This window comes from Ochotona princeps, chromosome 2, assembly GCF_030435755.1.
Source record: "Ochotona princeps isolate mOchPri1 chromosome 2, mOchPri1.hap1, whole genome shotgun sequence".
Classification (NCBI taxonomy): domain Eukaryota; kingdom Metazoa; phylum Chordata; class Mammalia; order Lagomorpha; family Ochotonidae; genus Ochotona; species Ochotona princeps.
The window spans coordinates 67,474,871-67,499,005 of record NC_080833.1 but is presented as its reverse complement, the minus strand read 5'-3'; the positions used below and the strand labels follow the sequence as shown (position 1 = coordinate 67,499,005).

General features: G+C 38.2%; 1 protein-coding gene across 1 annotated transcript; it reads right to left on the bottom strand.

Annotated features, from left to right (window-relative positions):
• Positions 1–595: 595 nt before the first annotated feature.
• Positions 596–1,672, bottom strand: LOC131483326 (keratin-associated protein 10-4-like). Its single transcript, XM_058681264.1, has one exon. The coding sequence runs from the start codon at positions 1,670–1,672 to the stop codon at positions 596–598; it is 1,077 nt and encodes a 358-aa protein (XP_058537247.1).
• Between the last annotated feature and the right edge of the window lie 22,463 nt (positions 1,673–24,135).

Below are 24,135 nucleotides of genomic sequence, written 5' to 3'. Positions count from 1 at the left end.
AGACTCTCTGCCGTTGTCCATGTCTGCAATGATGGACATGTGACTGTGTATTAAGAATTATCCTATAGTAATGGTATAGAGAAACTAAGTGAGGAAGAGGAGAATTGGGAGGAGATAAGGAAAATCCCAGGGCTTATGGAACTGTATAAAAATGATAATAATAAAAATAAATAAAAAAACAGAAGTCCATTAGACATAAAGATGTTTAAATAATTGTTGCCTGTAATGCTGACAAAAGTGTTGATACTAACAAATGTCAAAAAGATGCGTCTTCATGTCAGAAAGACAAACACCAAGAGGCAAGTAAGTTGAATAAAGCTATTATATTCTTTAAAAGTATCTATCTATCTATCTATCTATCTATCTATCTATCTATCTATCTATCTATCTATCTAAATTACACACAAAACCTGCCTGAGTTCTTGGACTAGTGGTCTGGCTCTTAGATTTTGAATATGCTACCCCCTACAGTCTCAATAAGTTTTCATTACTATAGTAAAATATCTGATGTAAGCTTAATAGAAAAAAGAAATTTATTTAGTTCACAGCTTTTGATGGTTTGGCTAAGGCTGCCTCTGGACCACACCAGCTTACATCATATTACAGTGACCCTCCAGGACCTCCATGCATCTGGCCAGCAAACCCAGCACTGACATGCACTGGCTAGTGCCGTGCCTTGCACATTGCTGTGTGCACAAACAGGCTGACATGCACTGGCTAGTGCCGCGCCTTGCACATTGCTGTGTGCACAAACAGGCTGACATGCACTGGCTAGTGCCGCGCCTTGCACATTGCTGTGTGCACAAACAGGCTGACATGCACTGGCTAGTGCCGCGCCTTGCACATTGCTGTGTGCACAAACAGGCTGACATGCACTGGCTAGTGCCGCGCCTTGCACATTGCTGTGTGCACAAACAGGCTGACATGCACTGGCTAGTGCCGCGCCTTGCACATTGCTGTGTGCACAAACAGGCTGACATGCACTGGCTAGTGCCGCGCCTTGCACATTGCTGTGTGCACAAACAGGCTGACATGCACTGGCTAGTGCCGCGCCTTGCACATTGCTGTGTGCACAAACAGGCTGACATGCACTGGCTAGTGCCGCGCCTTGCACATTGCTGTGTGCACAAACAGGCTGACATGCACTGGCTAGTGCCGCGCCTTGCACATTGCTGTGTGCACAAACAGGCTGACATGCACTGGCTAGTGCCGCGCCTTGCACATTGCTGTGTGCACAAACAGGCTGACATGCACTGGCTAGTGCCGCGCCTTGCACATTGCTGTGTGCACAAACAGGCTGACATGCACTGGCTAGTGCCGCGCCTTGCACATTGCTGTGTGCACAAACAGGCTGACATGCACTGGCTAGTGCCGCGCCTTGCACATTGCTGTGTGCACAAACAGGCTGACATGCACTGGCTAGTGCCGCGCCTTGCACATTGCTGTGTGCACAAACAGGCTGACATGCACTGGCTAGTGCCGCGCCTTGCACATTGCTGTGTGCACAAACAGGCTGACATGCACTGGCTAGTGCCGCGCCTTGCACATTGCTGTGTGCACAAACAGGCTGACATGCACTGGCTAGTGCCGCGCCTTGCACATTGCTGTGTGCACAAACAGGTTTGCTCTCCTTCCACCTCAAAGCTGCCTTTGATTTCTTCCAGTGAAGCATCCGTTTCAACTATTGCACTTTCAGCTCCAGCCTTCAACAGCTGGAAATGGGGTTCTTTTTACATATTTCCGCATTGCACACACATTATTTTCATAATTTTTCTTCAATTCTTTGAACTTCATAGAGATGGTCCAGTAGATCTACCATGGCTCTTTCAATAACAGATTTGGTTAGTTTTTGTCTTTTTACATGGGCCACGGTTTTCTACCTCTTTGTCTTTTGATTTTCGCTATTGTTATTGTAAAATTAACTCCATTAATGTGGAAACTTTGAAAAAAGATTGTGCCCCTTCCTCTAAGATTTCTAGTTTTCAATGCTGTTTTTGTTTCTATACACTGCCTCTGTGCCAAGAAAGCCTGATGTAAAACCTTAAGCTCTTGGATATTTTCTGAGCTTGTGTCTATATCTGGGCTGCCGTGTTACTATCATATTCACCCCATTTATGTAGTTTCTTTGGAATATCCTAGTCTAATGCCCAAAAAAGTAGCAAGAGAAACACGAATGGAGGTAGAGTTGTAATGGAGACACTGTGAATCACACAGGAGTCAGGCAACTGGAGGGAAAGTCTTGCCAGGATGGCGGTGGCACAGTGGCACTGGCTGACTAGCTTTCAGCACCACTGGGAGCAGAAAGACCACTCACTGGGAAGTGCTCAGTGGTCTAACATTTCCAACACTCAGAAGGCAGGTTGACTCTTCAAGCTTTATATTAGCAGCTCTTACAACATGTTCCTGTTTGCTTTCTGTGGTACTGAGCATAGGATAATAGGTAGCTGCTGCTGTTCTAAGACCCAAAATTGACCAAAATTAACCACAATTAGCACCCAACCTTCTTACAGAAGCTGAAAGCCTTCAATAGACTCCAGAATTCCAACATAGTTATAAAGGCAGATTCTGGCAGGGTAATTGGTGTCTATGTGAGCAAATGACTAGTGCTTTCTGCTCTCCTATCATGCAGGAACCACCCTTTTCTTTTACCTCTTTTAATAAAAATGTTATTGACCCTTGCCTTGTTGGGTTCGGAGTTTGTTATGCAGACTCAATCTAAGTCTTCTTTGATATATTTATTGCCAACAAATGTATAATGTCTATGACATAACTCTTCCTTTAACAAGTATTTTAATTATGGTACAATATCAATCATCAATTTCTTCTTTACATTCACAAATATTTTACCCTTTGAAATATTTGCCTAGCCTAAGATTGTGAAGAAAATTTCCTGTTTTTCTGTGGAAGCTTTTCTTATTTTAGATTGTATGTTTGAGACACGATAAATCTCAACAATAATTTTTATGTATTATTTCAGGTGATTACAAATGTTAATTTTTCTTCTTATGGATTTACAAATATAGTAAGTTTGTCAGTTGAAAAACAATCTTTGGGCCCTGTGCTGTGGCCCAGTAGCTAAAGTCTTCACCTTGAAAGCCCTGGGATTCCATATGGGCGCTGGTTCTAATCCCAGCATCTCCACTTCCCATCCAGCTCCCTGCTTGTGTCCTGGGAAAGCAATTGAAGACGGCCCAAAGCTTTGAGACCCTGCACCCTTGTGGGAGACCAGGAGGAAGTTCCTGGCTCCTGTCTTCGGATCGGTGCAGCACTGGCCATTGTGGCCACTTGGGGAGTAAATCAATGGGCGGAAGTTTTTCCTCTCTGTCTCCCCTCCGCGCTGTAAAAATCTTACTTTGCAATAAAAAAAAAATTTTTTTTGAAAAAAAAGTAAAGAAAAACGATCTTCTCTCTAATAAATTGTATGGCATTTGAAACATTGAATAATCATTTTTGGTTCAGATGGGTTTTGATTGTCTATTGTTCAACTGATGCCATGTATACGCTCTAACCAACACCACATTATCTTACCATAACTCTCTTAAGTCACTGGATGCAGTGATCATCTTACGTGATCACACAGTAGCAAATCAATGATATATTTAACAATTTAAAATGACATCTCTGATTATCTCACAGATCAGTAGGTTAGACATTCTCTGCTCCATTTGCATAGTCCAAAATAAAGGGATCGGATAACTAAATCCTTAGGTTTAAAATCCACTCCCAAATTTCTTGTTGGTAGACTTTGAGTGTTTATAGTTGTGGAACTAAGGTTTTTCTTGTTGAGTGATAAGGTATATGCTATATTTTTCTTTTTTTTTTAAAGAATTATTTATTTATTCATTCATTTATTTTTGAAAGGAATATTTACAGAGAGAAGGAGATCTAGAAAGAGGATATATTCCTATAATTATTTTTTCATATTACATTTTTTGGAAAGCATGAAACATCATTTATTGTCTCTAACACAAACACTTATTTTCTTAGGATTTGATGTTAAAGAATCATGTTGCCTGTGAAGAAACAATTGCGCATTTTTATTTTAAGTCACAATGCATTAAATTTTTGTCTGAAACACTTCCTTGTTCTGACTAGACACCCTGGCACATAGTATAGCAAGGATGAAAGTAGGTGTCTCAGACTTAATCCAGATTTTAGTGAGGGCGTATCAAGTGGATGCAGATCATTTACTGCTCCCACTCATCAGATTGGGGAATTCCCACTTTTTATCCAACTTGAAGAAATAAGTAACAAAAATGGTAAATGGGTTTTATGTCCATTTTCAGCTGCTGCAATGGTTGTTATGCCATTTTTTGCCTTTATTCTGGTTTATATGTCAATTTTCAGTAGCTACAATGATTGCTATGCTACTTTTTCTTTACTCTGTCAATATGACACATTAACTTGAATTTTCCAATATTATAGCCTTTTTACATTCTTTGAATAAATTATATGTGGCCTTAAAGCAGCACCATCCTTACCTATTACTGGATTCAATTCATTAATATTTGTTAAAAATATTTACATCTAGCCCCGGCTGAAGTTCTCACCTTGCAAGTACCAGTTCTAATCCAAGCAGCCCCACTTCCCATCTGGCTCCCTGCTTGTGGCCTCAAAAAGCAGTCGAGGGCAGCCCAAGGCCTCGGGACCCTGCATCTGCATGGGAGGCCTAGAGGAAGCTCCTGGCTCTTGGCTTCAGATTGGCTCAGCTCGGGCAACTGTGGTCATTTGGGTAGTGAATCTTCGGACAGAAGATCTTCCTCTCTGTGTCTCCTCCTCTCTATATATCTCACTTTCCAATGAAAATATAATGAATTTTAAAGAAAAGTATTTACATCTGTGTCTTTGATGAATACTGATATAGTGATGGGTACAGCAAACACAACTTATGCACCCAATATGGGTGCCTTGGCCTGGTATAGATGAACCTCCAGAACCCCTGGAAATTTGGTCCCCACATTTCATGTGTGTGCCCCCAGATTCTGCATCCTGAGTTGGTATGTCCCAAGCATGGCCTGACCCAGATGCGGCTCTTGTGCTCATTGGGTCCCCTTTGTTCGGGTGACCTTCCAGAACCTCTATGAATCTGGCCACCAAACCCAGTACTGACATGCACTGGCTAGTGCTGTGCCTTGCACTCGCCTGCTTCCAGCTCTGGCCCTTGTGTGCAGCTACAGGTGCATCAACCTGACCTGGCCCACGCCCAGCCCCAGCTCTCACACTTACCAGGAGATGCAGCTGCCTAGTTGGAGAAGATCCTGTGACCCCCTACCAGGCTTGCACTTGGACCTGGTTCATGAACTCTATTTACAGTAAGTGTTATTATCATATCAATGTCACTCCCTTTCATTCTAAATATTTTCTTCTAATGAGTCCATTGCTTCTTTAGAGGAATAATTGATATTTGTAGCATTTTTCACTTATATTTCTGATGCAGTTTTATCCTTTCTGCCTTTTAAACTGTGAGTTTTTCTTTGGCTTTCAGCTATTGGATTACAGTTCACTTACACACGATATCTTTTTATTTATCTTGTTTCAGTTTGCTGAAATGTTGCTTTTACAAAGCTGGAAAATCTTGTTCAATAGAAATGTGAATTTTCTTCTCATTCTTGGAATCTACATTGAGATTGTTTGACCAGCTATTATCTCACATTTCTTTCAGATTCTTCATTTTTCTGTAATTTTCAAACTGGATAAGTGATCCTAATGTGTCTTCAAATTTACTCTCTAACTTATGACTTTCAATGCCAGAGGGTTATTTTTAACGTTTGTAGACCTTGTGTATCTAGTTTGAAAATGTATATTTAGGGCCCGGCGGCGTGGCCTAGCGGCTAAAGTCCTCGCCTTGAACGCCCCGGGATCCCATATGGGCGCCGGTTCTAGTCCCAGCAGCCCCACTTCTCATCCAGCTCTCTGCTTGTGGCCTGGGAAAGCAGTCGAGAACGGCCCAAAGCTTTGGGACCCTGCACCCGTGGGAGACCCAGAAGAGGTTCCAGGTTCCCGGCTTCGGATCGGCGTGCACCGGCCCGTTGCGGCTCACTTGGGGAGTGAATCATCGGACGGAAGATCTTCCTCTCTGTCTCTCCTCCTTTCTGTGTATTTCCGACTGTAATAAAATGAATAAATCTTTAAAAAAATGTATATTTAATTTTTGTTTGTTTATTCTGTTTCCTATATTTGTGGTTTAGTTACGTATCTATTGGTTCTATCCGATTTTTCTATACTTTTGTGGGCATATTTATTGAAACTGCTTTGAAATCAGATTTTTAAATATGATTTCCTTTTCAGAGAAGGCCTGAGTTACAGTTTCATGCTTTTTGTTTTGTTTTGTTTTTGTAATTTCATAACTGATGAGTTTTAATTGTGTTTTGGACAACATGAATAAATCATTGCAGAGGTTCTTGATTCTGTCATGTTTCTCTGCATAGTGATATGTGGTTAACTTCCTGCTCTGCTTCTGCCAATACCCATGGATTGCAGCTCTTAGTCACTGCTCTCCTTTTTCCCCATGCCCCTGTATTTGTACTCTATATAAAATTTTTGTATTTCAATGATTTGTGTAGATACTGAACACAAATATTGGATTAATTCATTGTGCAATCCATCTTCTGCCTGTTTTTTCATGACTGTGCTGTCCAGCCTTTTTTGTTTGTTTGTTTGAGACGTTGATTCAGCATATCTACATTTTGCCATGATTCCAAGCGAAGTTTAAAGTGACCTCTATGAAATACTGCAACTGTCACTCCTTAGCAGCTCCTCTTTGTTTTTTATTCCTTTCTTTCTACACTTTTTAAAAAAGTTTTATTTTATTTTCATTTGACAGGCAGACTGACAGACAAAGGAGAGACAGAGATAGTTTTCATTTGCTAGTTGACTCCCAAAATGGCTTCAATGGCTTGAGCTGGGCATGTTCCAAGTCAGGAGCCAGGAGCTTCTTCTGGGTGCAGCACCCACGCATTTGAACCATCTGCTACTACTTTCCCATGCCATACAGAGAGAGCTGGATCAGAAGAGGAGAAGCTCCCGCATGAACTGGCACACATTCGAGAGGCCGATTTCACAGGTTGAGGCTTAGCTTACTACACCAAATCGCTGGCCCTCCTCTTTGTCTTTCAAGAATAGATTTCCCTGTAGTTTCTGAAGTTTCCGTTCAGTCTCCAATGACATCTAATAATTAAAATATATATATATATTTGTTTGAATATTATGAATGAAGAGGAAATCTAGTTTGACTAATTTACTTGAACATAACTTGAGGAAGCAAACTAACGTAGTTTTTACATATTATTTCGTGCAATGTCTCAATAGCTTTTATTTTTCTCACTTGACACAGAGGAAGACCAAGACTCAGAAATTATTTTAACCTTACTCTACCTGAAAGTTCAAAGAATACAACCTTGTCCTGCACCATCTGAGTTCAGAATCTAACTCTAGAAAGAACGAGAGAGTCCCTTGGAGTTCTGCTGTCACATAACTCAGCTGCTGTCGGCAGTCCCTTTGTTCTTCTACTCATTAAAGTAAGTGGCCAAGCCTATAAAATGTGCTTTGGCTGGATTTGGGCAGAAGCTAGCTCTATTTTTGGTTAAAACCTTCCACAAAGTCACCTGTGAAAGGAAGTGTGGTATTTGTGCAGTCCTAAAATATGGGATAAGTGATCCCAGGACCTGAATAAACATTGAGGATTGTAAAACACCAGGACTGCCACTAGAGGAGCGTTATCAGCAGAAGAGTCATTCAGCCAACACTTAGATGGAAACTGCAGAATGCACCCAGAATATTCCAGAGGCTGAGAAGAAATAGTGAGCAGCAGCACACAGCCCCCAGTTATTTCGAGAAAGAAAGCAAACACAACAGTAATTATTATATTCTGTGACAAATGCTCTCTTCAAGTGCTAGGTGGATGCCTTTTGAGCCCAGATCAAGGATATAGAACATGGACTGAAAGGTTAATCAGGTTTTGAGGTCATATCCGGGCTTTGAGATGTGAAATGTGTGAAATACATTTGGGAAGTAGTGTTTTGACTGAAATGAACCTATTGGAAGTTTGAGTACTAGAAAACAAAGCAGTATGTTTGGCAAATGAAAGAATTTTTGGATATGGAAAGCCAGAATAGGGTGGGTTGGTGATAAGAGATAAGACAGCAAAGATCTTAGAGCATCTTTCCTGTCATACTTACCCAGTCTGAACTTTTCTTAAAGACTCTTGGGATTCATCAAAGAGGTTTGTTCAGATTCAACTTTTATAAAGATCACTTAGTTTGCTGAGTAGAGTACAGATTTGAGGAGGAAACATTTCTCAGAAGGACTGATATTTAGCTGTTTTCACTAGCTCAGGCAGGAAGTATTGTGGCCTGGGTCTAAACAAGTGGATTTGTACCTGAAAAAGAAACAGGATATTTGTGGTATCACGTACACATGGGATGACTAAGAAGAATACACAAATATGTTAACATGGCTTTTACATCATTCAAATTGTTAAAAAGATTTATTTATTTAAAAGGCAGGGAAGAGAGAGAGAAAGAGAGAGAGAGATTGATTGATTGATTGATTCCATCTGCTAGTTCACTTCCAAATGTCTGAAATGGCCAGGGCTAGGCCAGGCCGAAGGCAAGATCTAGGAACTTCTTCTTGGTCTCTCAAGCTGGTTCAGGTACCCATGGCCTGAGGCTACCTTCTGCTCTTTTCCAGGTGTTTTTTAACAGGGAGCTGGTTTGGAAGTCAAGAAGCAGAGATGCAATCCAGTGGCCAATATGGAATGCCAGCATCACAAACCCACTGTGTTAAAATGGCTGCCCCAAATGTCATTTAAATTAATTATATTATCCAATCTCAGTGTTACAGTAAAAATTGTCTTTCACATAGCCACCACGCTCAGACAACACCAAAGAACTTTTTTTTGTGTCCCTAATGTCTAATTGGGCTAATCACAGTGTAGTGCTATATGATGTTTATGTAAAAGGGGATTATCAATTGATTTTTGGGTGAACGTTACAAGCCAGAATCTGTTTCCAAATTTGGTGTTCAATGATAACTACAAATGTTTTTTTCAACAACAAATACTAAATTTGGATTATTAAGACTAAAACAAATATATCAAAGGGAAAAATTAGGCAATTCCATTTTACTCTTTGTAGAGCTGACTTAATTCCATAAAATAAAGCGACAGAAATAAGCCAGGTGATTTTAATCCCAGGTTTCTTGAAGCCAATGTGGACATCACCAAGCAGGTAAAAATAAGTTATTGAACCCAGCTCCCCCAGCCTAAAATAATGAAACTGCTCGTGATAGCTTTTAGGATTAATCCCTACTTAAAAATTTCCCTTAAAGATTTTAAAATAAATGAGTTTCATAGTGCCAACATCACTTTAATACTAGAAAAAAATGACAAATATTTCTGGTATTAACATGTTATATGTTATAATATAATATGTTTTAATATATTAACATTATATTAATATAATACTAACATGTACCAGAATATAATATATAAAATATATAGTATATGTAAAAATAAATGTATTTTATAAAAATATCAAATATAATTATATGCAGTGAAACATAGATTTTTAAAAATCATTTCATAGTTGAACCCAGTTTTTAATTATTGTTTCAGAATTATTTGAAAAGGTAATTTGAAGCACTCAATTTAAAGTTTGAAAGTTCTTGCATTCTTGATATTAAGCAATAGCAGACATATGCACATGTGGCTTATACAAATTAGAAACACATGCTAAAAGACAAAATGTAGATCAAAAATAAACTCATTAAATGGCATAAATAATATACATGTGCCCTTGTGCATAATTTTATGAAGGGAAACTCAATAATGGAATATAATGTAGAGTACTATATTTAGGTAACTTTATTAGTTTTTAATTTTGAACTCTTAGTCCTATGATCCCATCATAGGATTATACTAGGCGCATAGTACTATGTGTATAACATAAAGGCATTATTATAACTCACAGCAAAACATGAAAACAATTTACATTCATTAGGAAAAAGTCAATGTTATACGAGTGATTGAATGGCAGTGGGATTTCAATGCAGAAAGTATGAATGTTAGTTTTATTTCACTCAGTTTAGATTAGAGAGAAATAATTTTATCTTTTTTGGTTTTATTTATGTCCACAAAATGTGCATAACTATTTATCACTAAATTTGCGAAATATTTAGTCAGAGAACTTATTCATTTCAATTAACCAAAAATCCATCCAAATTGTCTTAAAAGCCAAATAAAATATATGATTTCAAGCAGCTGGAAAGTGGAAGAGTAAAACAATTCACATGTATTCTAGCACTGAGTTGATGTAATTTAGAATTTGTCTTTAATTTCATTCTCACTTCTGTACTTTTTTTCTGCTTTGTCTCCATCCTCCTTCCTCAATGAGGTGACAAAAGAGAATAGGCACGATCAGCCCTGGGCTTAAGGAATTTTTATATCAAACAGAGTTAATGAAAATAAAGTGCTGTTTTATTCCAATAATTTTAACCTATTACTGTAGCTACCTGTTTATCTGAGCTAGGGCTTGATAACAGGCTTGATGCAAGTGATTGGCCGATCAAATAAATCTATTTTTTGAGAATAAATGGGAGTGGTCTGTTAGTAATGAGAAAGTACTGTGCAGACTCTTCTAGGGGGCTGTAATTAAGGAAGGAACACAAAAACTATGCTTTCAACCCACAGGTCAGTTGGCACAAAAGCCGCATTTCTCAAAGGCTGCCTCTAGCCAGGGACTGACTGTAGAAGCAAAACCAAAGCAAAAACCCATTCTAAAGAAGATATACTCTCATGTTGTTTTATGATGACTTCATGATTTGACATTTCGCTCAAATTACACACTACTGTACACCCTCCCTGTTTTATTAACTCTGTGTGCAGACTTTTAGTCAGGATTTGCCCAATCATGGGACTCTTTCCCTATTTCAAGCAGATTCTCCATAGAAATTCTCCATGATAAAATCCTGTGTATTCAGGTTTGTTTTTGGCATCTACTTTTCGGGATGACCCAGATTTCCAAAAGTGATAGTGTTATGGAAATTGACCACCAGAGAATCAGTAGCCACTTGTGAACAGGAAGAACCTTTACTTACTATGGAAGGTACCAGCATGGATCACTCCATAATGGGTGGGTTTCAGTGATATACTCTCTCAGATTTATTTAGAGCAGTTGCATGAGCTATTTTGATCACAGATGGGCTCCAGTGAGAAGAGGTATAAAAGTGAATACCCAGTGGTTGGCTTTGGGTTGATTGTAAGCCTGGGACCTTCCTAACTTGTTACAGCCAGCATTTCCTCATTGCCTTACTTTTCCTCAGCATTCTTGTCTTTATCTGACTGTGCTGTTCCCATGAATCCTGGCTTCTTGCCACATGACTGCCATGTCCTGCTTGAGAGCTTGGTTTTTACTCACATGCATAGAGGCATCCATTTAATTACAGAGTAGGAAAAAAAGGGGATTCATTTCTCATTTTTGTAGTATATTTTCTGGAGAGACAACAGCAAAACATGTCCCCTATAAGGATATTCTAGTTTGTAAAATAGTTGATGATTGAAATTTTTTTCCACATTCTTTTTTGTATCTGGGGTACAGGTGGAGGGAAAGGGAGAAGCCCCACCCAGTCTCTCACCCATCCCAGGTCCCTGATGTGGGTCATGCTCCAAGGGTCTTGCTCAAGTGGTTTTGATAGTTCAACAGTTATGAATTGCTGTTAATCTTGCCATTCCAACCACAATGAGATTGCTGCAGAATCCACTGATTGACACAGTCCACCTTGGAGTCTCCGTTCGCCCAGTTTTTCACTGCCAACATATGGCTGGGGTAGACGACTGGTTTGTTCTGCCCTCTATTGCGATGCCATGTATCCTCTGCAGGTTCCAATAGACTGCCATATCCTCCATGTGCAGCTGGTTATGCTCTCCACTGCTCCATCTGAGCCTCTGAGGAGGCTCAGTTCTGGCACTTGCACTCCATGGCAGACCATGGGTTCTGAGTCAGGCAGTTCGATTGGGGAGATCCCAAAAGAAACTTTGTCTGAAGTGATCCCAGACCAGATTCTTGTGTGTACTTGCAAGTACAGGGCCCAGCACAGTCCATTGCCCCAATCAGCTGGTGGTTGCAATTGATGCAATTGCAATCCAGTGGTGTTGCAGTCCAGACTGATTCTGCCCAGCACACACTCGGCACTCACATAAACCAGTAGGAGCTGCAGCCTAGTCAGAGCGAACCATAATAATCCCCACCAGGTCTGCCCTCTGTCCTGGTTCCTGTGCTTACCAGTATGTGCAGCAGACTAGTCCAGTCTGTCCCACATCCCATTCAGCTCTCATTAATGTCAATGGGCATTGAAACCTAGTTCAACCTAACCAGCTTCAGTATTTTGGATGCATCTTTCAATGACAGCTATCAATTTTCCATCTCTGACCGAATCCAGGGATAGTGTCAGATATTCGCTGATTTCAAGACAGCATTCTCTCAAGCATAGAGAATGTGAGAGCTGACTGAGTGTTTTCCAGGTTTCAGATAATTATCTAGTCCCACTGAGTCAAATTATCCAAGAAAAGCCTATCCATGTGGATTTTCAAATTTTTCGACATGCAACTGCAATACAAAATTTTGGCTATGAACTATAGCCATATGAACATCTTCATTTACTAGGTGATGAAACTAAGCATTCAAGAATTTTAAAGTGGCTTTTCTCAGGGCATGTGTCTATAAAGTGATTAAAATAGAAGAAAAATCTGTTACCTCCCGATTTCCCATCCAGTGCTTCTTCCTCATCCAAATGATTACCATGGCCTCTGACTCATCTCCTGTCTCAGAGTCTTCTTTCTACTAGTTTGCTATGCCCCTGCATTTCTTATCTGCTTTCTATTTTGCATTTCTCTGTCTCTCTAATCCCTAGAGTCTTTGAAGTGGTTGTTTTCCACTGTATGGAATAAACTTGGTTCCTATCTCTTTTACAAAATGAGTAAATAAAATTTGTGTTACTGACTTCCCCAGATGCCAGATAATTTTGTTATTTAAGAAAAGTTTTTTCTAACTATATAACATATTTATGAGCAAAATCATTTTAACTATAAAAGAGCATTATGTCTTATTTCCCAGTTCTCTCTTCCTCGCCTTCCTTCCTCCCTAGGAATTTAGAACTAGATCAGATGCTTGTCAATCACAGAGGACACATTTCAAAGATTCAAATGTACAAACCTCATGTACTTAAAAAGTCGAGTGTATATCATTCTATCTATATATAAAGTTTCTTTTTTTATACAGTAACTTACAGTCCCTTTGTCTTTGTACTATCTTCCTTATTTTCAGAAACTAAGGCAAAAATGACTGACTTAGCCCAGCACCTCTCAGAGTATGGTTGCTGCATAGCACCTGCAGTACCTGGAAAACCAGACATGCAGAACTTTGGATCACATGCAGATTTACTAAACCCAAATCTCAGGGGATGAAAAGTTGTGAATCTGTGTTCAATTAGTTTTCAGATGATTCTTATGTCCACTAAAGTTTGAGAAGAATTATCTGATTGTGGTAAAGTCTATGGTAAAAACTTATTTAAAGCAATAGGAGGCGATGGGGTGTGCATCTCTATTTCTTGATCGAGGATGGACTCCCAGTGAAACTGTTGGATGTGTCTGACAATGGGATGCTGGACTCTCTGCCGTTGTCTGTGTCCGCGATGATGGGTTTAGGACTATTTATGAGACTATGGTGTTGTAATGATATGGGAGAGCCCAGTCGGGGGAAGGGGTTAGGGAAGAGGGTAGGGAAAATCCCAAAGATAATGGAACTGTATCATAAAATGATAATAAAAATAATAAATGGAAAAAATAAAGCAATAGGACAGATAATATTTCATATTACTAACATAGAAAAAGACATGTAAGTCACTTACACCTAACTGTAATCGATGTAAAGGTGATTGGGAATTTTAAAGACAAAGGGAGGGAAGTGGAACAATTCCAAGGAGACAAATTAGTTAATGTAATTGGACCATATATGTTTGTTAGTTAGTCCTTACCTGGAGGTGCATGTCTTCATGTCAGATGATTTTGCAGGTTGAAATAAGACACTCCATAAAGGGGAGAAACTTACTTTCCCCTGGTGACTGAAAACTTGAACCACGGTTAGGTCTGCATTTCAAAGGTATGGTGTCTTAAATCCTTGCAGACAATTCTTATTGGTAGATTTATAGTTCAAAGAGGCAGAAAAAGAGTTTAGATTATTAGAATTGTGAAATTTTCAAAGAGGAAGTTGAGGAACCTACTGACAGATTTCGTTTGGAACAAAGAGTAAACTCTGTTGCTGATGTTGAACTGTCTGAGGAAGTACAATAAGGACCACTAGAGTCATCTTATGAATAGAACCATGACTAAGTTGACTACGTGCTTGTGATTAAGTTTCTTAGCGTGAGAATGGATAGCATCGTTTGTTCTGGCAGCTATTGTTCTTAAAGGTCAAGGACTTGTCCATGCTGAGAAGGATTCTGACTTCAGGTTGCTCATGGGTGAAGCTCTGTCACTTTATTGGCTTGGAACTAATAGGTTTAATTGCTGAAGATTGAGTCATTCAAAAATTATACTAGCAGATTATTTACTTGCTACCTAAAGGAGCTTAATCTTGGGATTGGTATATTTTCTCTTTTCATTTGGATGCTTTTCCGTGCGTACATTGTCTTTGCTGACCCACTTGACTCAGAACACCTCACTGAAAGGCCGCTTTTAAAAATACAGTTTTTAGAACATTTGTTCATTTCTTTTATTATTCTATGATACAGTTCCATAGGCTCCGGATTTCCTTTTCCTACTCCCCAAGCCCCTCCCCCACATACACGCTGGCTTCCCCCATATCATTGCAATAGTATAGTCCTTCCCAATCAGTCGTAAGCTCATCATTTTGTTTTGTAAGTGTATCCTGATATCACAGGCATGGACAATGGCAAGAGCCCAGCATCCTTTTGTCAAGATATATCCTACAGTTTCACTGGGAGTCTGCATTTGATTTTTAACTAGAGATGCACATTACATTGTATCTTTACATCTGTATGTGACAGTCTCTACTACACAGTTGCTATATATCCCCTTAAATGAAAAGCCATAAAACAAAATCAGTAACAGAGACAAAAACAGAAAATTTACAATATGTTGTTCAATAACACGCTATTGAATGATCAACATGTTGTTGAAGAATTGAAAACAAAAATCAGAGACCTTTCTGAAGCAAATGATGTTATTGTATATGTATGAGTCAGTGATGAAATTAATAAGTAACACAAACCTTTTGAATGAATGAAAATAAAACCAAAAAAATATCGACTCCCATGAGATGTAGCAGAAACAGTATTGAAAAGACTATTGATTTGTATTTTGCATGAAGATTGTTTTTTATCAGAGAGAACATATGATATTTGTCCTTTTGGGGTTGACTTATTGCATTGAACGTAATGATCAATGGTTAGAACCATTTGGTTGCAAATTGTAGAATTTCGTTCCTTTTAATAGCTGAGTAGTATTCTATGGAGTAGATGCACCACAGTTTCTTTATTCACTACTCTTTCACTACAGGCATTTGGATTAGTTCCATGTCTTTGTTACTGTAGATTGTGCTGCTGTAAATACAGGAATACATACCCTTTTCTCATTTGTGGATTTCATTTCTTTTGGATATATTTCCAACAGCAGGATAGCTGGGTCATACCACAGGTCAATTTTCACTTCTCTTAGCAGTTTCCATACTGTTTTCCATAGGGGTTGTACTAGCTCACATTTCCACCAATAGTGAAGGAAGGTATTTTTCTCCCCTCATCCATGCCAGCATATTTATCTCTTTACCATACTTGATGTCCAGTCTTTTCTTAAAAATTTGATTTGATAGTGGATCAAAAGATTTTCAAATGTATAGGACATATGATATCTAGAAAGTAGCTCAAGAGAAACGTACTTCAAAACAACAGTGGTTCACTTAATGTATCCTAGTGGACATCTATCTTTGTATTTAATGCAAAGTTTAAATTTTTGAAGCCAATGGCTAATGCAATGGTATTAAGTGGTGGCACCATTAAAATGTGACTGGGCCTGAGGGCTCCTGAGTTCATGAATAGGACCTAACACTCACAGAAAAGAGCTTGATGGTGGTAGCCAATCCATTCAGCCTCCTCTTCCTATTGGGTATAGATACAATGTTCCTTCTCTCTAGAAAAGAACCCAGCTTTTCAAATGTTATCCTGGAAGCAGAAACTAAACCTTTGATAGACGATGAACCTCCTAACACTTTGTTCTTGAACTTCCCATTATCCAGAACTCTGACAAAGTAATTTTTTATTTGAAGTGTAACTAGTCTGTGATGTTTTTGTTATTAAAATACAGATAGAATATAGAGGAAAATGTTGAGAAAATAGGTCCATTTTCTGAGTGAGTTTGAATATGTTGCTGGCTGGCCATCAAGAATAAGGTTCTTCAAAAATGTGTTTAGGATAGTTGTTTCAGGATAATAAATTAAGATTCAACTTTTCAGTATTACTCCTTTGATTTACCAGGACCACCAAAAAATACAGAACAAATTTTTGAAAAATGCAGTTATAGGTTGCTTATATTTGTGTTAAAAATGATGCATATGAGGGGTATTCCAGAGTTTATGAAAATACCTGCATGGGTTTCAAAAATGCTTTTGTACCAAAAAACTTTTATTTTCATTTGTCCATGAAAGTCTTGAATGTTTGCGTATGTGTGGAAACATTCTAAAATGCTGTAGAAAAACAGCAAATTTTATCACTCTGTTTTGTGCTGCTATAGCAGATTGCCTGCGGCTGTGTAATATATAAAGAATAGAGATTTATTTCTTAAAGTTTGCAGATTGAAAATCCTAATATCCATAGTTCTTCATATGGTGTAGAAATTCTTACTGGGTCATTCTGGCACAGAAGATGGAAGGGCAAAACAGCAGACTCCAAAGAAAAAGGAGGTTTCTCATCTTCTCATTCAATTTCCTATTTACGGCTTCGGGAAAATAGCATAAGATAGTACAAGTACTGAGACCTCTGCCATGTGTATGGAGACATGAATGAAGCTCCTGTCTCCTGGCTCAGATTTCTCAGATAGGCCATTGCAGCCACCTTGAGAGTGAACAAGCAGATGGAAGATTCTCTTTCTCCTTCTCTTTCTTTCTCTAACATTAAAAACAAGTGAGTAGGTCTTATGGAGGGTGAGAGAGTAGGAGGAAGGGGAGGTAGGTTGCCAATTTCCTGCTTTCTCAATGAACAAATCCTAAATCACCCATCCAATCTTGCAAATGGTCTTAATTTATGTATAATGGCAGGGCACTTACGACTCAGTCACTTGCTGAATATGCTACCTATCAACATTTTTGCATTGGGAATTCAGTTTTCAGCACATGAATTTTAGAAGACATTCAAATCACAACAGTGTCATCAACTGAAACGTGGGATTTACCTGTAATCTAGAAGAACTGTCACAACCAGTCAATGCAGAATCTCTTATGAAGACAGAGAGAAATAGAATCTTGGAGTGTAGGATGGAAATTATTCCAGAAAAATCTTATTCTCTTTTTTTCTCAGTGTCTTTTTCTCTGTTTTTCTGCTTAAGAAAAAGAAAACTTGTAACAAACTGTCTCAAGTTTTTCATGGGTATTGTGTTTGCAAAATGTACATGATGTATGATACAGAATTATTTCTTTTGCCGTAAAAATGAATTCATAAATTAAGAACACAATTTAGTGAAGCAATGAATTAGAATTGAATACTTCAGACAACTTAATCAATGAATTAAATCTGTTAAATAATTCTCCTGGAACTCAAGAAAAATGAGTAACATAAAGTGAACATGATTGCAAAATTGTTCAGGGAATAAAAGACTGATTCAAGTATTCCAAGTACACATAATGAAGATTGCAGGTAACAAAAATAAACATAGATGATAATCGATGTAATATAAAAATGTTAACTTAATTACAAACATGTGAAAATATTTTTAAAAAATCATAAAAATGCAAATTATAAAAAATTGCAATAGTTTAAAAATTTTTGTGCCAAAATAAATCTACTTTTTACTCAATTATTGATTTGAAGTCTTGAATTCACTTTTCAATTTTTCTTAGGTATGCACCCTTTAACAGAACCATAAAAGGCAAACAGAAAGAGATCTCTACATAAGCATAGGCTCATGAAAATGTTTGAATTTTCATTGAAAAAAATTCAAAAATTATTCAATGTGGAAAAAAATGAACAACCAGATGAGTATTTAGCCTGATAGTTAAGACACCCAGGGGGCCTCAGTGCAGTGGCCTAGCTCCTAAATTCCTCAACTTGAACACGCGGGATCCCATATGGGCACTGGTTCTAATCCCAGTGGCCCGGCTTCCCATCCAGCTCCTTGCCCGTGGCCTGGGAAAGCAGTCAAGGATGGCCCAAAACCTTGGGACCCTGCACCTGCGTGGGAGACTCAACGCAGAAAGAAGTTCTTGGCTCCTGGCATCGGATCGGCACAGGGCCGGTCGTTGTGGCCACTTGGAGAGTGAATCATCTGACAGAAGATCCTGCTCTCTGTTTTTCCTCCTCTCTGTACATCAGCTCTCTACCTGGCGCTGGAAGATCCTGAGATGAAAGGAGCTCTGGTGTCACTGCCATGGTTTTATGCCCATGCATGCAGGGGTGTGTGTGCGTGTGTGCATCTACACACACATGCATGCATGTTTGTTTTTTAGGGGCAGGGGCTGGCATCTTATGTATTTGTATTGCAAAGGCAAATGTACAGAGAGGAAGATCTTCGTTCGGTCCAATGATTCACTCCCCAAGTGACCACAACAGCCGGAGTTGAGCCGATCCGAACCCAGAAGCCAGGAGCTTCTTCCAGATCTCCCATGCAGGTGCAAGTCCTAAGGCTTTGGGCTGTCCTCGACTGCTTTCCCAAGCCATGGGCAGGGAGTTGGATGGGAATTGGAATTGTTGGGATTAGAACCGGTGCCCAGATGGGATCCTGGTGCATTCAAGGTGAGGACCTTAACCGCTATGCTATCATGCCAGGCCCAACAAATATATCTTGAAAAAAGAAAAGAAAAGTACAGTAAAGAAAAAAAGACACCCTGGGAGGTCTGCATGCCATATCAGAGTTCTGGGTGTTAGTCTTATTTCCATCCTCATTGTTGGCTTGTGCTAATGCTTGCTGGGTGACACAGACAGGTGGCAGGTCTGAACTGAGTCCCGGCCCTTTCCTCATTGTGGCTCACACCACCTTCTCTGGGCATTTAGGGAATAAACCAGTAGGGGTGAGATTCCTTTCTCTCTTTTTTGCACTCTCTCAGGTAAAATAAAAATAGTATCTTTTAAAACAAAAACACAAGAATGTAATTTTGAAACAAGATAATTTATAAAGGTAAAGTGTATGGGGCATCAAATATGTATATAAATAAATATATATGCATATATATATATTTTTCACTCAAAATATTCAAAGACAGTAAAAACGTCTCCACTTTAGGGGAAAAACAAGATTATAAAAAAAAAATCATTCATTGAACCAAACCACGTTTTAGGTAAAAAGCAAAAGAAAAATGTCTAGGAGATAAAAAGACTCGGGGGGTTACACCTCACAATTGTTCTTCTTTGATAAAAATTTGGAGAAGGATTCAGTTTTCTGAACTCAAATGTCAAGAAATTTATATTGAAATAAAATCTCATGAGAAATATACCTGTAATACTTGGATTGGATACATTTATATGTGGAGCTACTATGATTATGAAATCAAAGACAAATATCATAAGTGTGTAATAAAAGACATTCAAAAATCTGATAATAATAACATTCTACAAAAAATTCCAGTTTTCCAAAGAAAACATATAAGATATATTAAAAGTAGAAATTGAAGTAAATTTTCAAATGTAATTGAAATCTCTAGTAAGTTTTTGGATAGGCTTGTGTATGCACACATGGACACGATGCATTTTCACAACTGTTAGACAAGCAGAGGTCTCATCTCCTTGCTCCTGGCTTCGAACCAGCTCTGATCCAGCCCTTGCAGCCTGTTGGGGAGTGAACCAGTAGATGAATCTTTCTCTTTGTATCTTCTTCTCTCTGTAAATGTGCCTTTCCATTAAACAAACAAACAAACAAAACCCTGATATCTGATTGTGAGCCTGAAGAGGTGACAATAATGCTGGCAGGTGTTTTGAAAACAGTAACTAATCCTTACTTCATGAGTTTTGGTCACAATTTTTCTGCCTTTTTGTTCAATACCAGGAGTCTACAGATCTGGTCAGCAATTTTACAAATTTTTAGTTCTGGAATGAAGCATAAAATAGTCCAAAAAGTTCTATTTATACTACCTTGAGGTAGTTCATTTATTTTTAAGCTTCCTCAAATGCATCCCGAAGCTTTGCTCCGTTATTCTTTCGCTGCCAATGATCAGTAAGGATTTCTTATAAACATGTCCTGCCTTTGCTTAGCTTTCTGCTTTACTTGGGGAAAGGTGAGGGCCAGATCATACACTGCGGCTTGATTTCTGCCCTGTGCACTCATTTGTAGCCCATTCTCCATTCCTGATACTTCTATTGTATTTAGAGAGAGCATCTACTTCTCTTTCCTTTATGTTGGGTGGTAGGGCCATTTTTGTACCTTAGAAGCTCAACATTAGTAAGCACCTCCAAATTCAGTTTCATACCACCACTACAAATAAAAAAGACATCATAAAGTATCCTTTATTGGTAAGTTTCAACAGAAAAAGCAAAGTATTTTGACGTAAGAAAGAGCACGCCGTGATGTTTGAAACAGAACGTTATATATATTTTAAATCAGCAGTAATTCTCTGTCAACAGAGCAATAGAAACACTCACAAAAACCATAACTGTAAACACACCTGTCATGAAAATAACTCTACAATTGCTGTAAAAGTGATAATGCAATGCAATAAAAAATTTAAAAGGGGTTAAAATATCATAATAGAATTGGAAACATATTTATTATTTATTTATTATTAGCTGATAATGTGGGTATTCTCAGAAGCCATGCATAAAAACTGAAAATGCTATTGTTAAGATAATATAACAAATTATCCCTTTCAATAGAAATACACAAAATCAATAGCTATTTTTTTTTGCAGAAACAATTATTTTTGTAGCAGGACAGGAAATTGAATTACTTTCCATTGAAGCAGCAATTATCATAAACCTAGGGTTGAGTTTAAAAGTTGGTGTTGAAACCATTAAAATGTCCTGGGGATATAAAACAAGACCTGGACACATAACGATTCCTACACAGTCTATATTTTTTTAGTAAATTATTATTATTACGCGTGATGCAGTTTTGTAGTTACAGATTTCCCCCTGTCCTTCTCCTCTCTCACTCCCTGTATTATTCCATAGTATTATAGTAACATACTCCTTTAGTAATAATCACAATTCCAACATTCTGCAATTGAAGTGTGTTATGACATTGTAGCTATAGATAAAGGTAGTATCATATTGTCAAATTATTTTTAGTTGTTTCATTGAGAGTTCTCCTTTTACTTGGCAGTAGAGATACATACTGTAATGTATCTTCATGTCCAAGCATGCTATTCTCCATTATATGATTCATGTATGAGAACACATACATATACACATACAAATATACATAATTGTTCACCCATGTATCTGTCTGAGATAAACCCACTTTTATTCTATGAGCTTGCAATGCAAGATAGAGAATAAAGAACTAACTTTTACTTGAGCAAGCAGCATGAGAAGTCTTCTTCAGAATTATGCTTAAATCAAAACTTGAAAAATGAGTTTCTACCAATAGAGAGTAGAGGAAGGAATGTCAGAAAGAAGAAATAGCATGTGTCAGAAAAATTAAAGGGTATCATATGCTCAAAGAAAATTAATTAATTATGGACGGAGCTTAGAGTAGTCTGAGAAGTACCGGAGTTAAATATTTTATGTATCTTTCTTAGATGACAACAGCCTGCCACAGATGCTGTCAAAATATATTCTTAAAACTTACACATTTTTTGTTATAGTCAAGGTAGTATTTATTAAATAGGAAGTATATACTATGCTCTGGAATTATCTGAAGAGAAGAAATTCAAAACAAACATTGTAAAAATTTATTTTAGGTGAAAGCAAATTGTAATTAGAACCTATATTCTTTTTCTACAAGATTGTATTTTATTGGAAAGTCAGATTTACATAGAGGAGAGACAGAGGAAAGAGAACTCCATAGGTTTACTCCCCAAGTAGCCACACAGCTGGAGCTAAGCCAATCTGAAGCCAGGAGCCAGTAAGTTCCTCAGGGTCTCCCATGCAGATGCAGGGTCCCAAGCTTTTGGATCATCCTCTACTGCTTTCCCAGGCCACAAGTAGGGTACTAGGTGGATGGGAACTACAGCAACTGGGAAACGAACCCATGCCCATACGGGATCCTGGTGCAAGCAAGGCAAGGACTTTAGCAACTAGGCTACTGTGCTGGGCACAGAACCTATACTATTTTCATTTCTAAAAATGTTGTGATTTATCTTTCATAAATTTTAATGTATATAAAACTACTTTAGAAAGTCAAAGAAGGGCACAGTGTGATAGCCTAGAGGTTAAATCCTCGCTTTGCATCTGCTGGGATCCCATATGGTCATTGGTTTGTATTCTGACTGCTCCACTTCCCATCCAGTTCACTGCTTTTAGCCTGGGAAAGCACTCAAGAACAGCCCAAAGGATTGGGACCCTGCACCTTTGAGGGAGACCTGGAAGAAGCTCCCGGCTTCTGGTTTCATTTCAGCTCAGCTCTGGCCATTGTGACCACTTAAGAGAGTGAACCAGCAGATGGAAAGTCATTTGGTTTCTCCTCCTCTGTACAAATCTGCCTTTCCAATAAAAAAAAAATAGTAATAAATCTTTTTAAAAAGTCAAAGAAGATGAAATTAAGAGCTAAATTTATTTTGGTACAAACAAATTTGCATTTATTACAACTTTCATAATACTTGTTTTCCTTGGCCTTTTTATACATGGATTTAAAAAAATGAAAAAAGGTAGTTTATTTTTCTCTTTTCAAAAAGTATGTGTGTATATATATATGTGCATATATGTATGTATGTATGTATGTATTTGAAAGTTAGAGCTAGAGACACAAGGAGAAACAGAAATGGGAGAAATCTATCTGATTCACTCCCCAAGCAGCCACAGTTGCCAGAGTTGAGCTCATCCAAAGCTAGGAGCCAAGAGTTTCCTTAGTGTCTCCCACGTTGGCACAGAGTCCTAAGTCTATAAACCATCCTCTACTGCCTTACCAGGCCAGAGCAGGAATCTGGATGACAAGCGGAGCAGCCGGGGCACAAACTGGTGCCCATATGTGATCCTGGTGCTAGCAAGATGACTATTTAGCCCCGGAGCCATCACACTGCTGAACCCCTCCAGTATGGTTTTATGAGATAATTGTACATGTTTCTCAGAAAAAAAAAGCTTAATAAGATCGTGTAGGTGAAGCGTTCTAATATTGCACCTGAGAAATGAGGTGCAATATTAGATCATCATTATTAATTTGCCAAAATAGGATCAAGCTTTAAGCTTTTTGAATAAGTTCATTTAGAAACACTTTCTCTCTATACGGCACAAAACTGAATTTTAAATATCTACTTTTGCTATAGTTTAATGAGAGGCAGTTTAAGTTTAATTAAATACCAAATTCTTTTGCCAAATACAATAATTTCATTTTGAATTTTAGTATGTCAATAAAATAAATTCTGCAGAAATTTCGTGTAGAGGAGAAACATTCAGTATAATCAGCTGAACATAGAACTTGTGCAGAGAGGGCCAAGTGTCACTTTATTTTTCTGACCACAGAAAGGAGGACACTTACGAATTTGTAATGTGTCTTTGAGTTTGTTGAGGAAAATATTAAAATATTTTTAGATTTTTATTGAATTGGTAAATAAGATATTTGTATTTCTCCCCATCGAGTCAGAGAAAGCAAATGTCAAATGAGACAAAGTAAACACAGGTAAAGATTTGTAATCAAATAGGATATGCACAGATATTTACAAAGATATAATGTATTCCTTTTTAAGACTAAGATCCAATAATTCCACTGGAACTCCTGAAGTGCTAAACATAAAACATGTTGTCTCTCACTTCTCACCAACTTTATCTTTT

Excerpts from the sequence above, each read along its gene's own strand:
- LOC131483326 (XM_058681264.1), bottom strand. The coding sequence starts at position 1,672 with ATGCTTCACTGGAAGAAATCAAAGGCAGCTTTGAGGTGGAAGGAGAGC.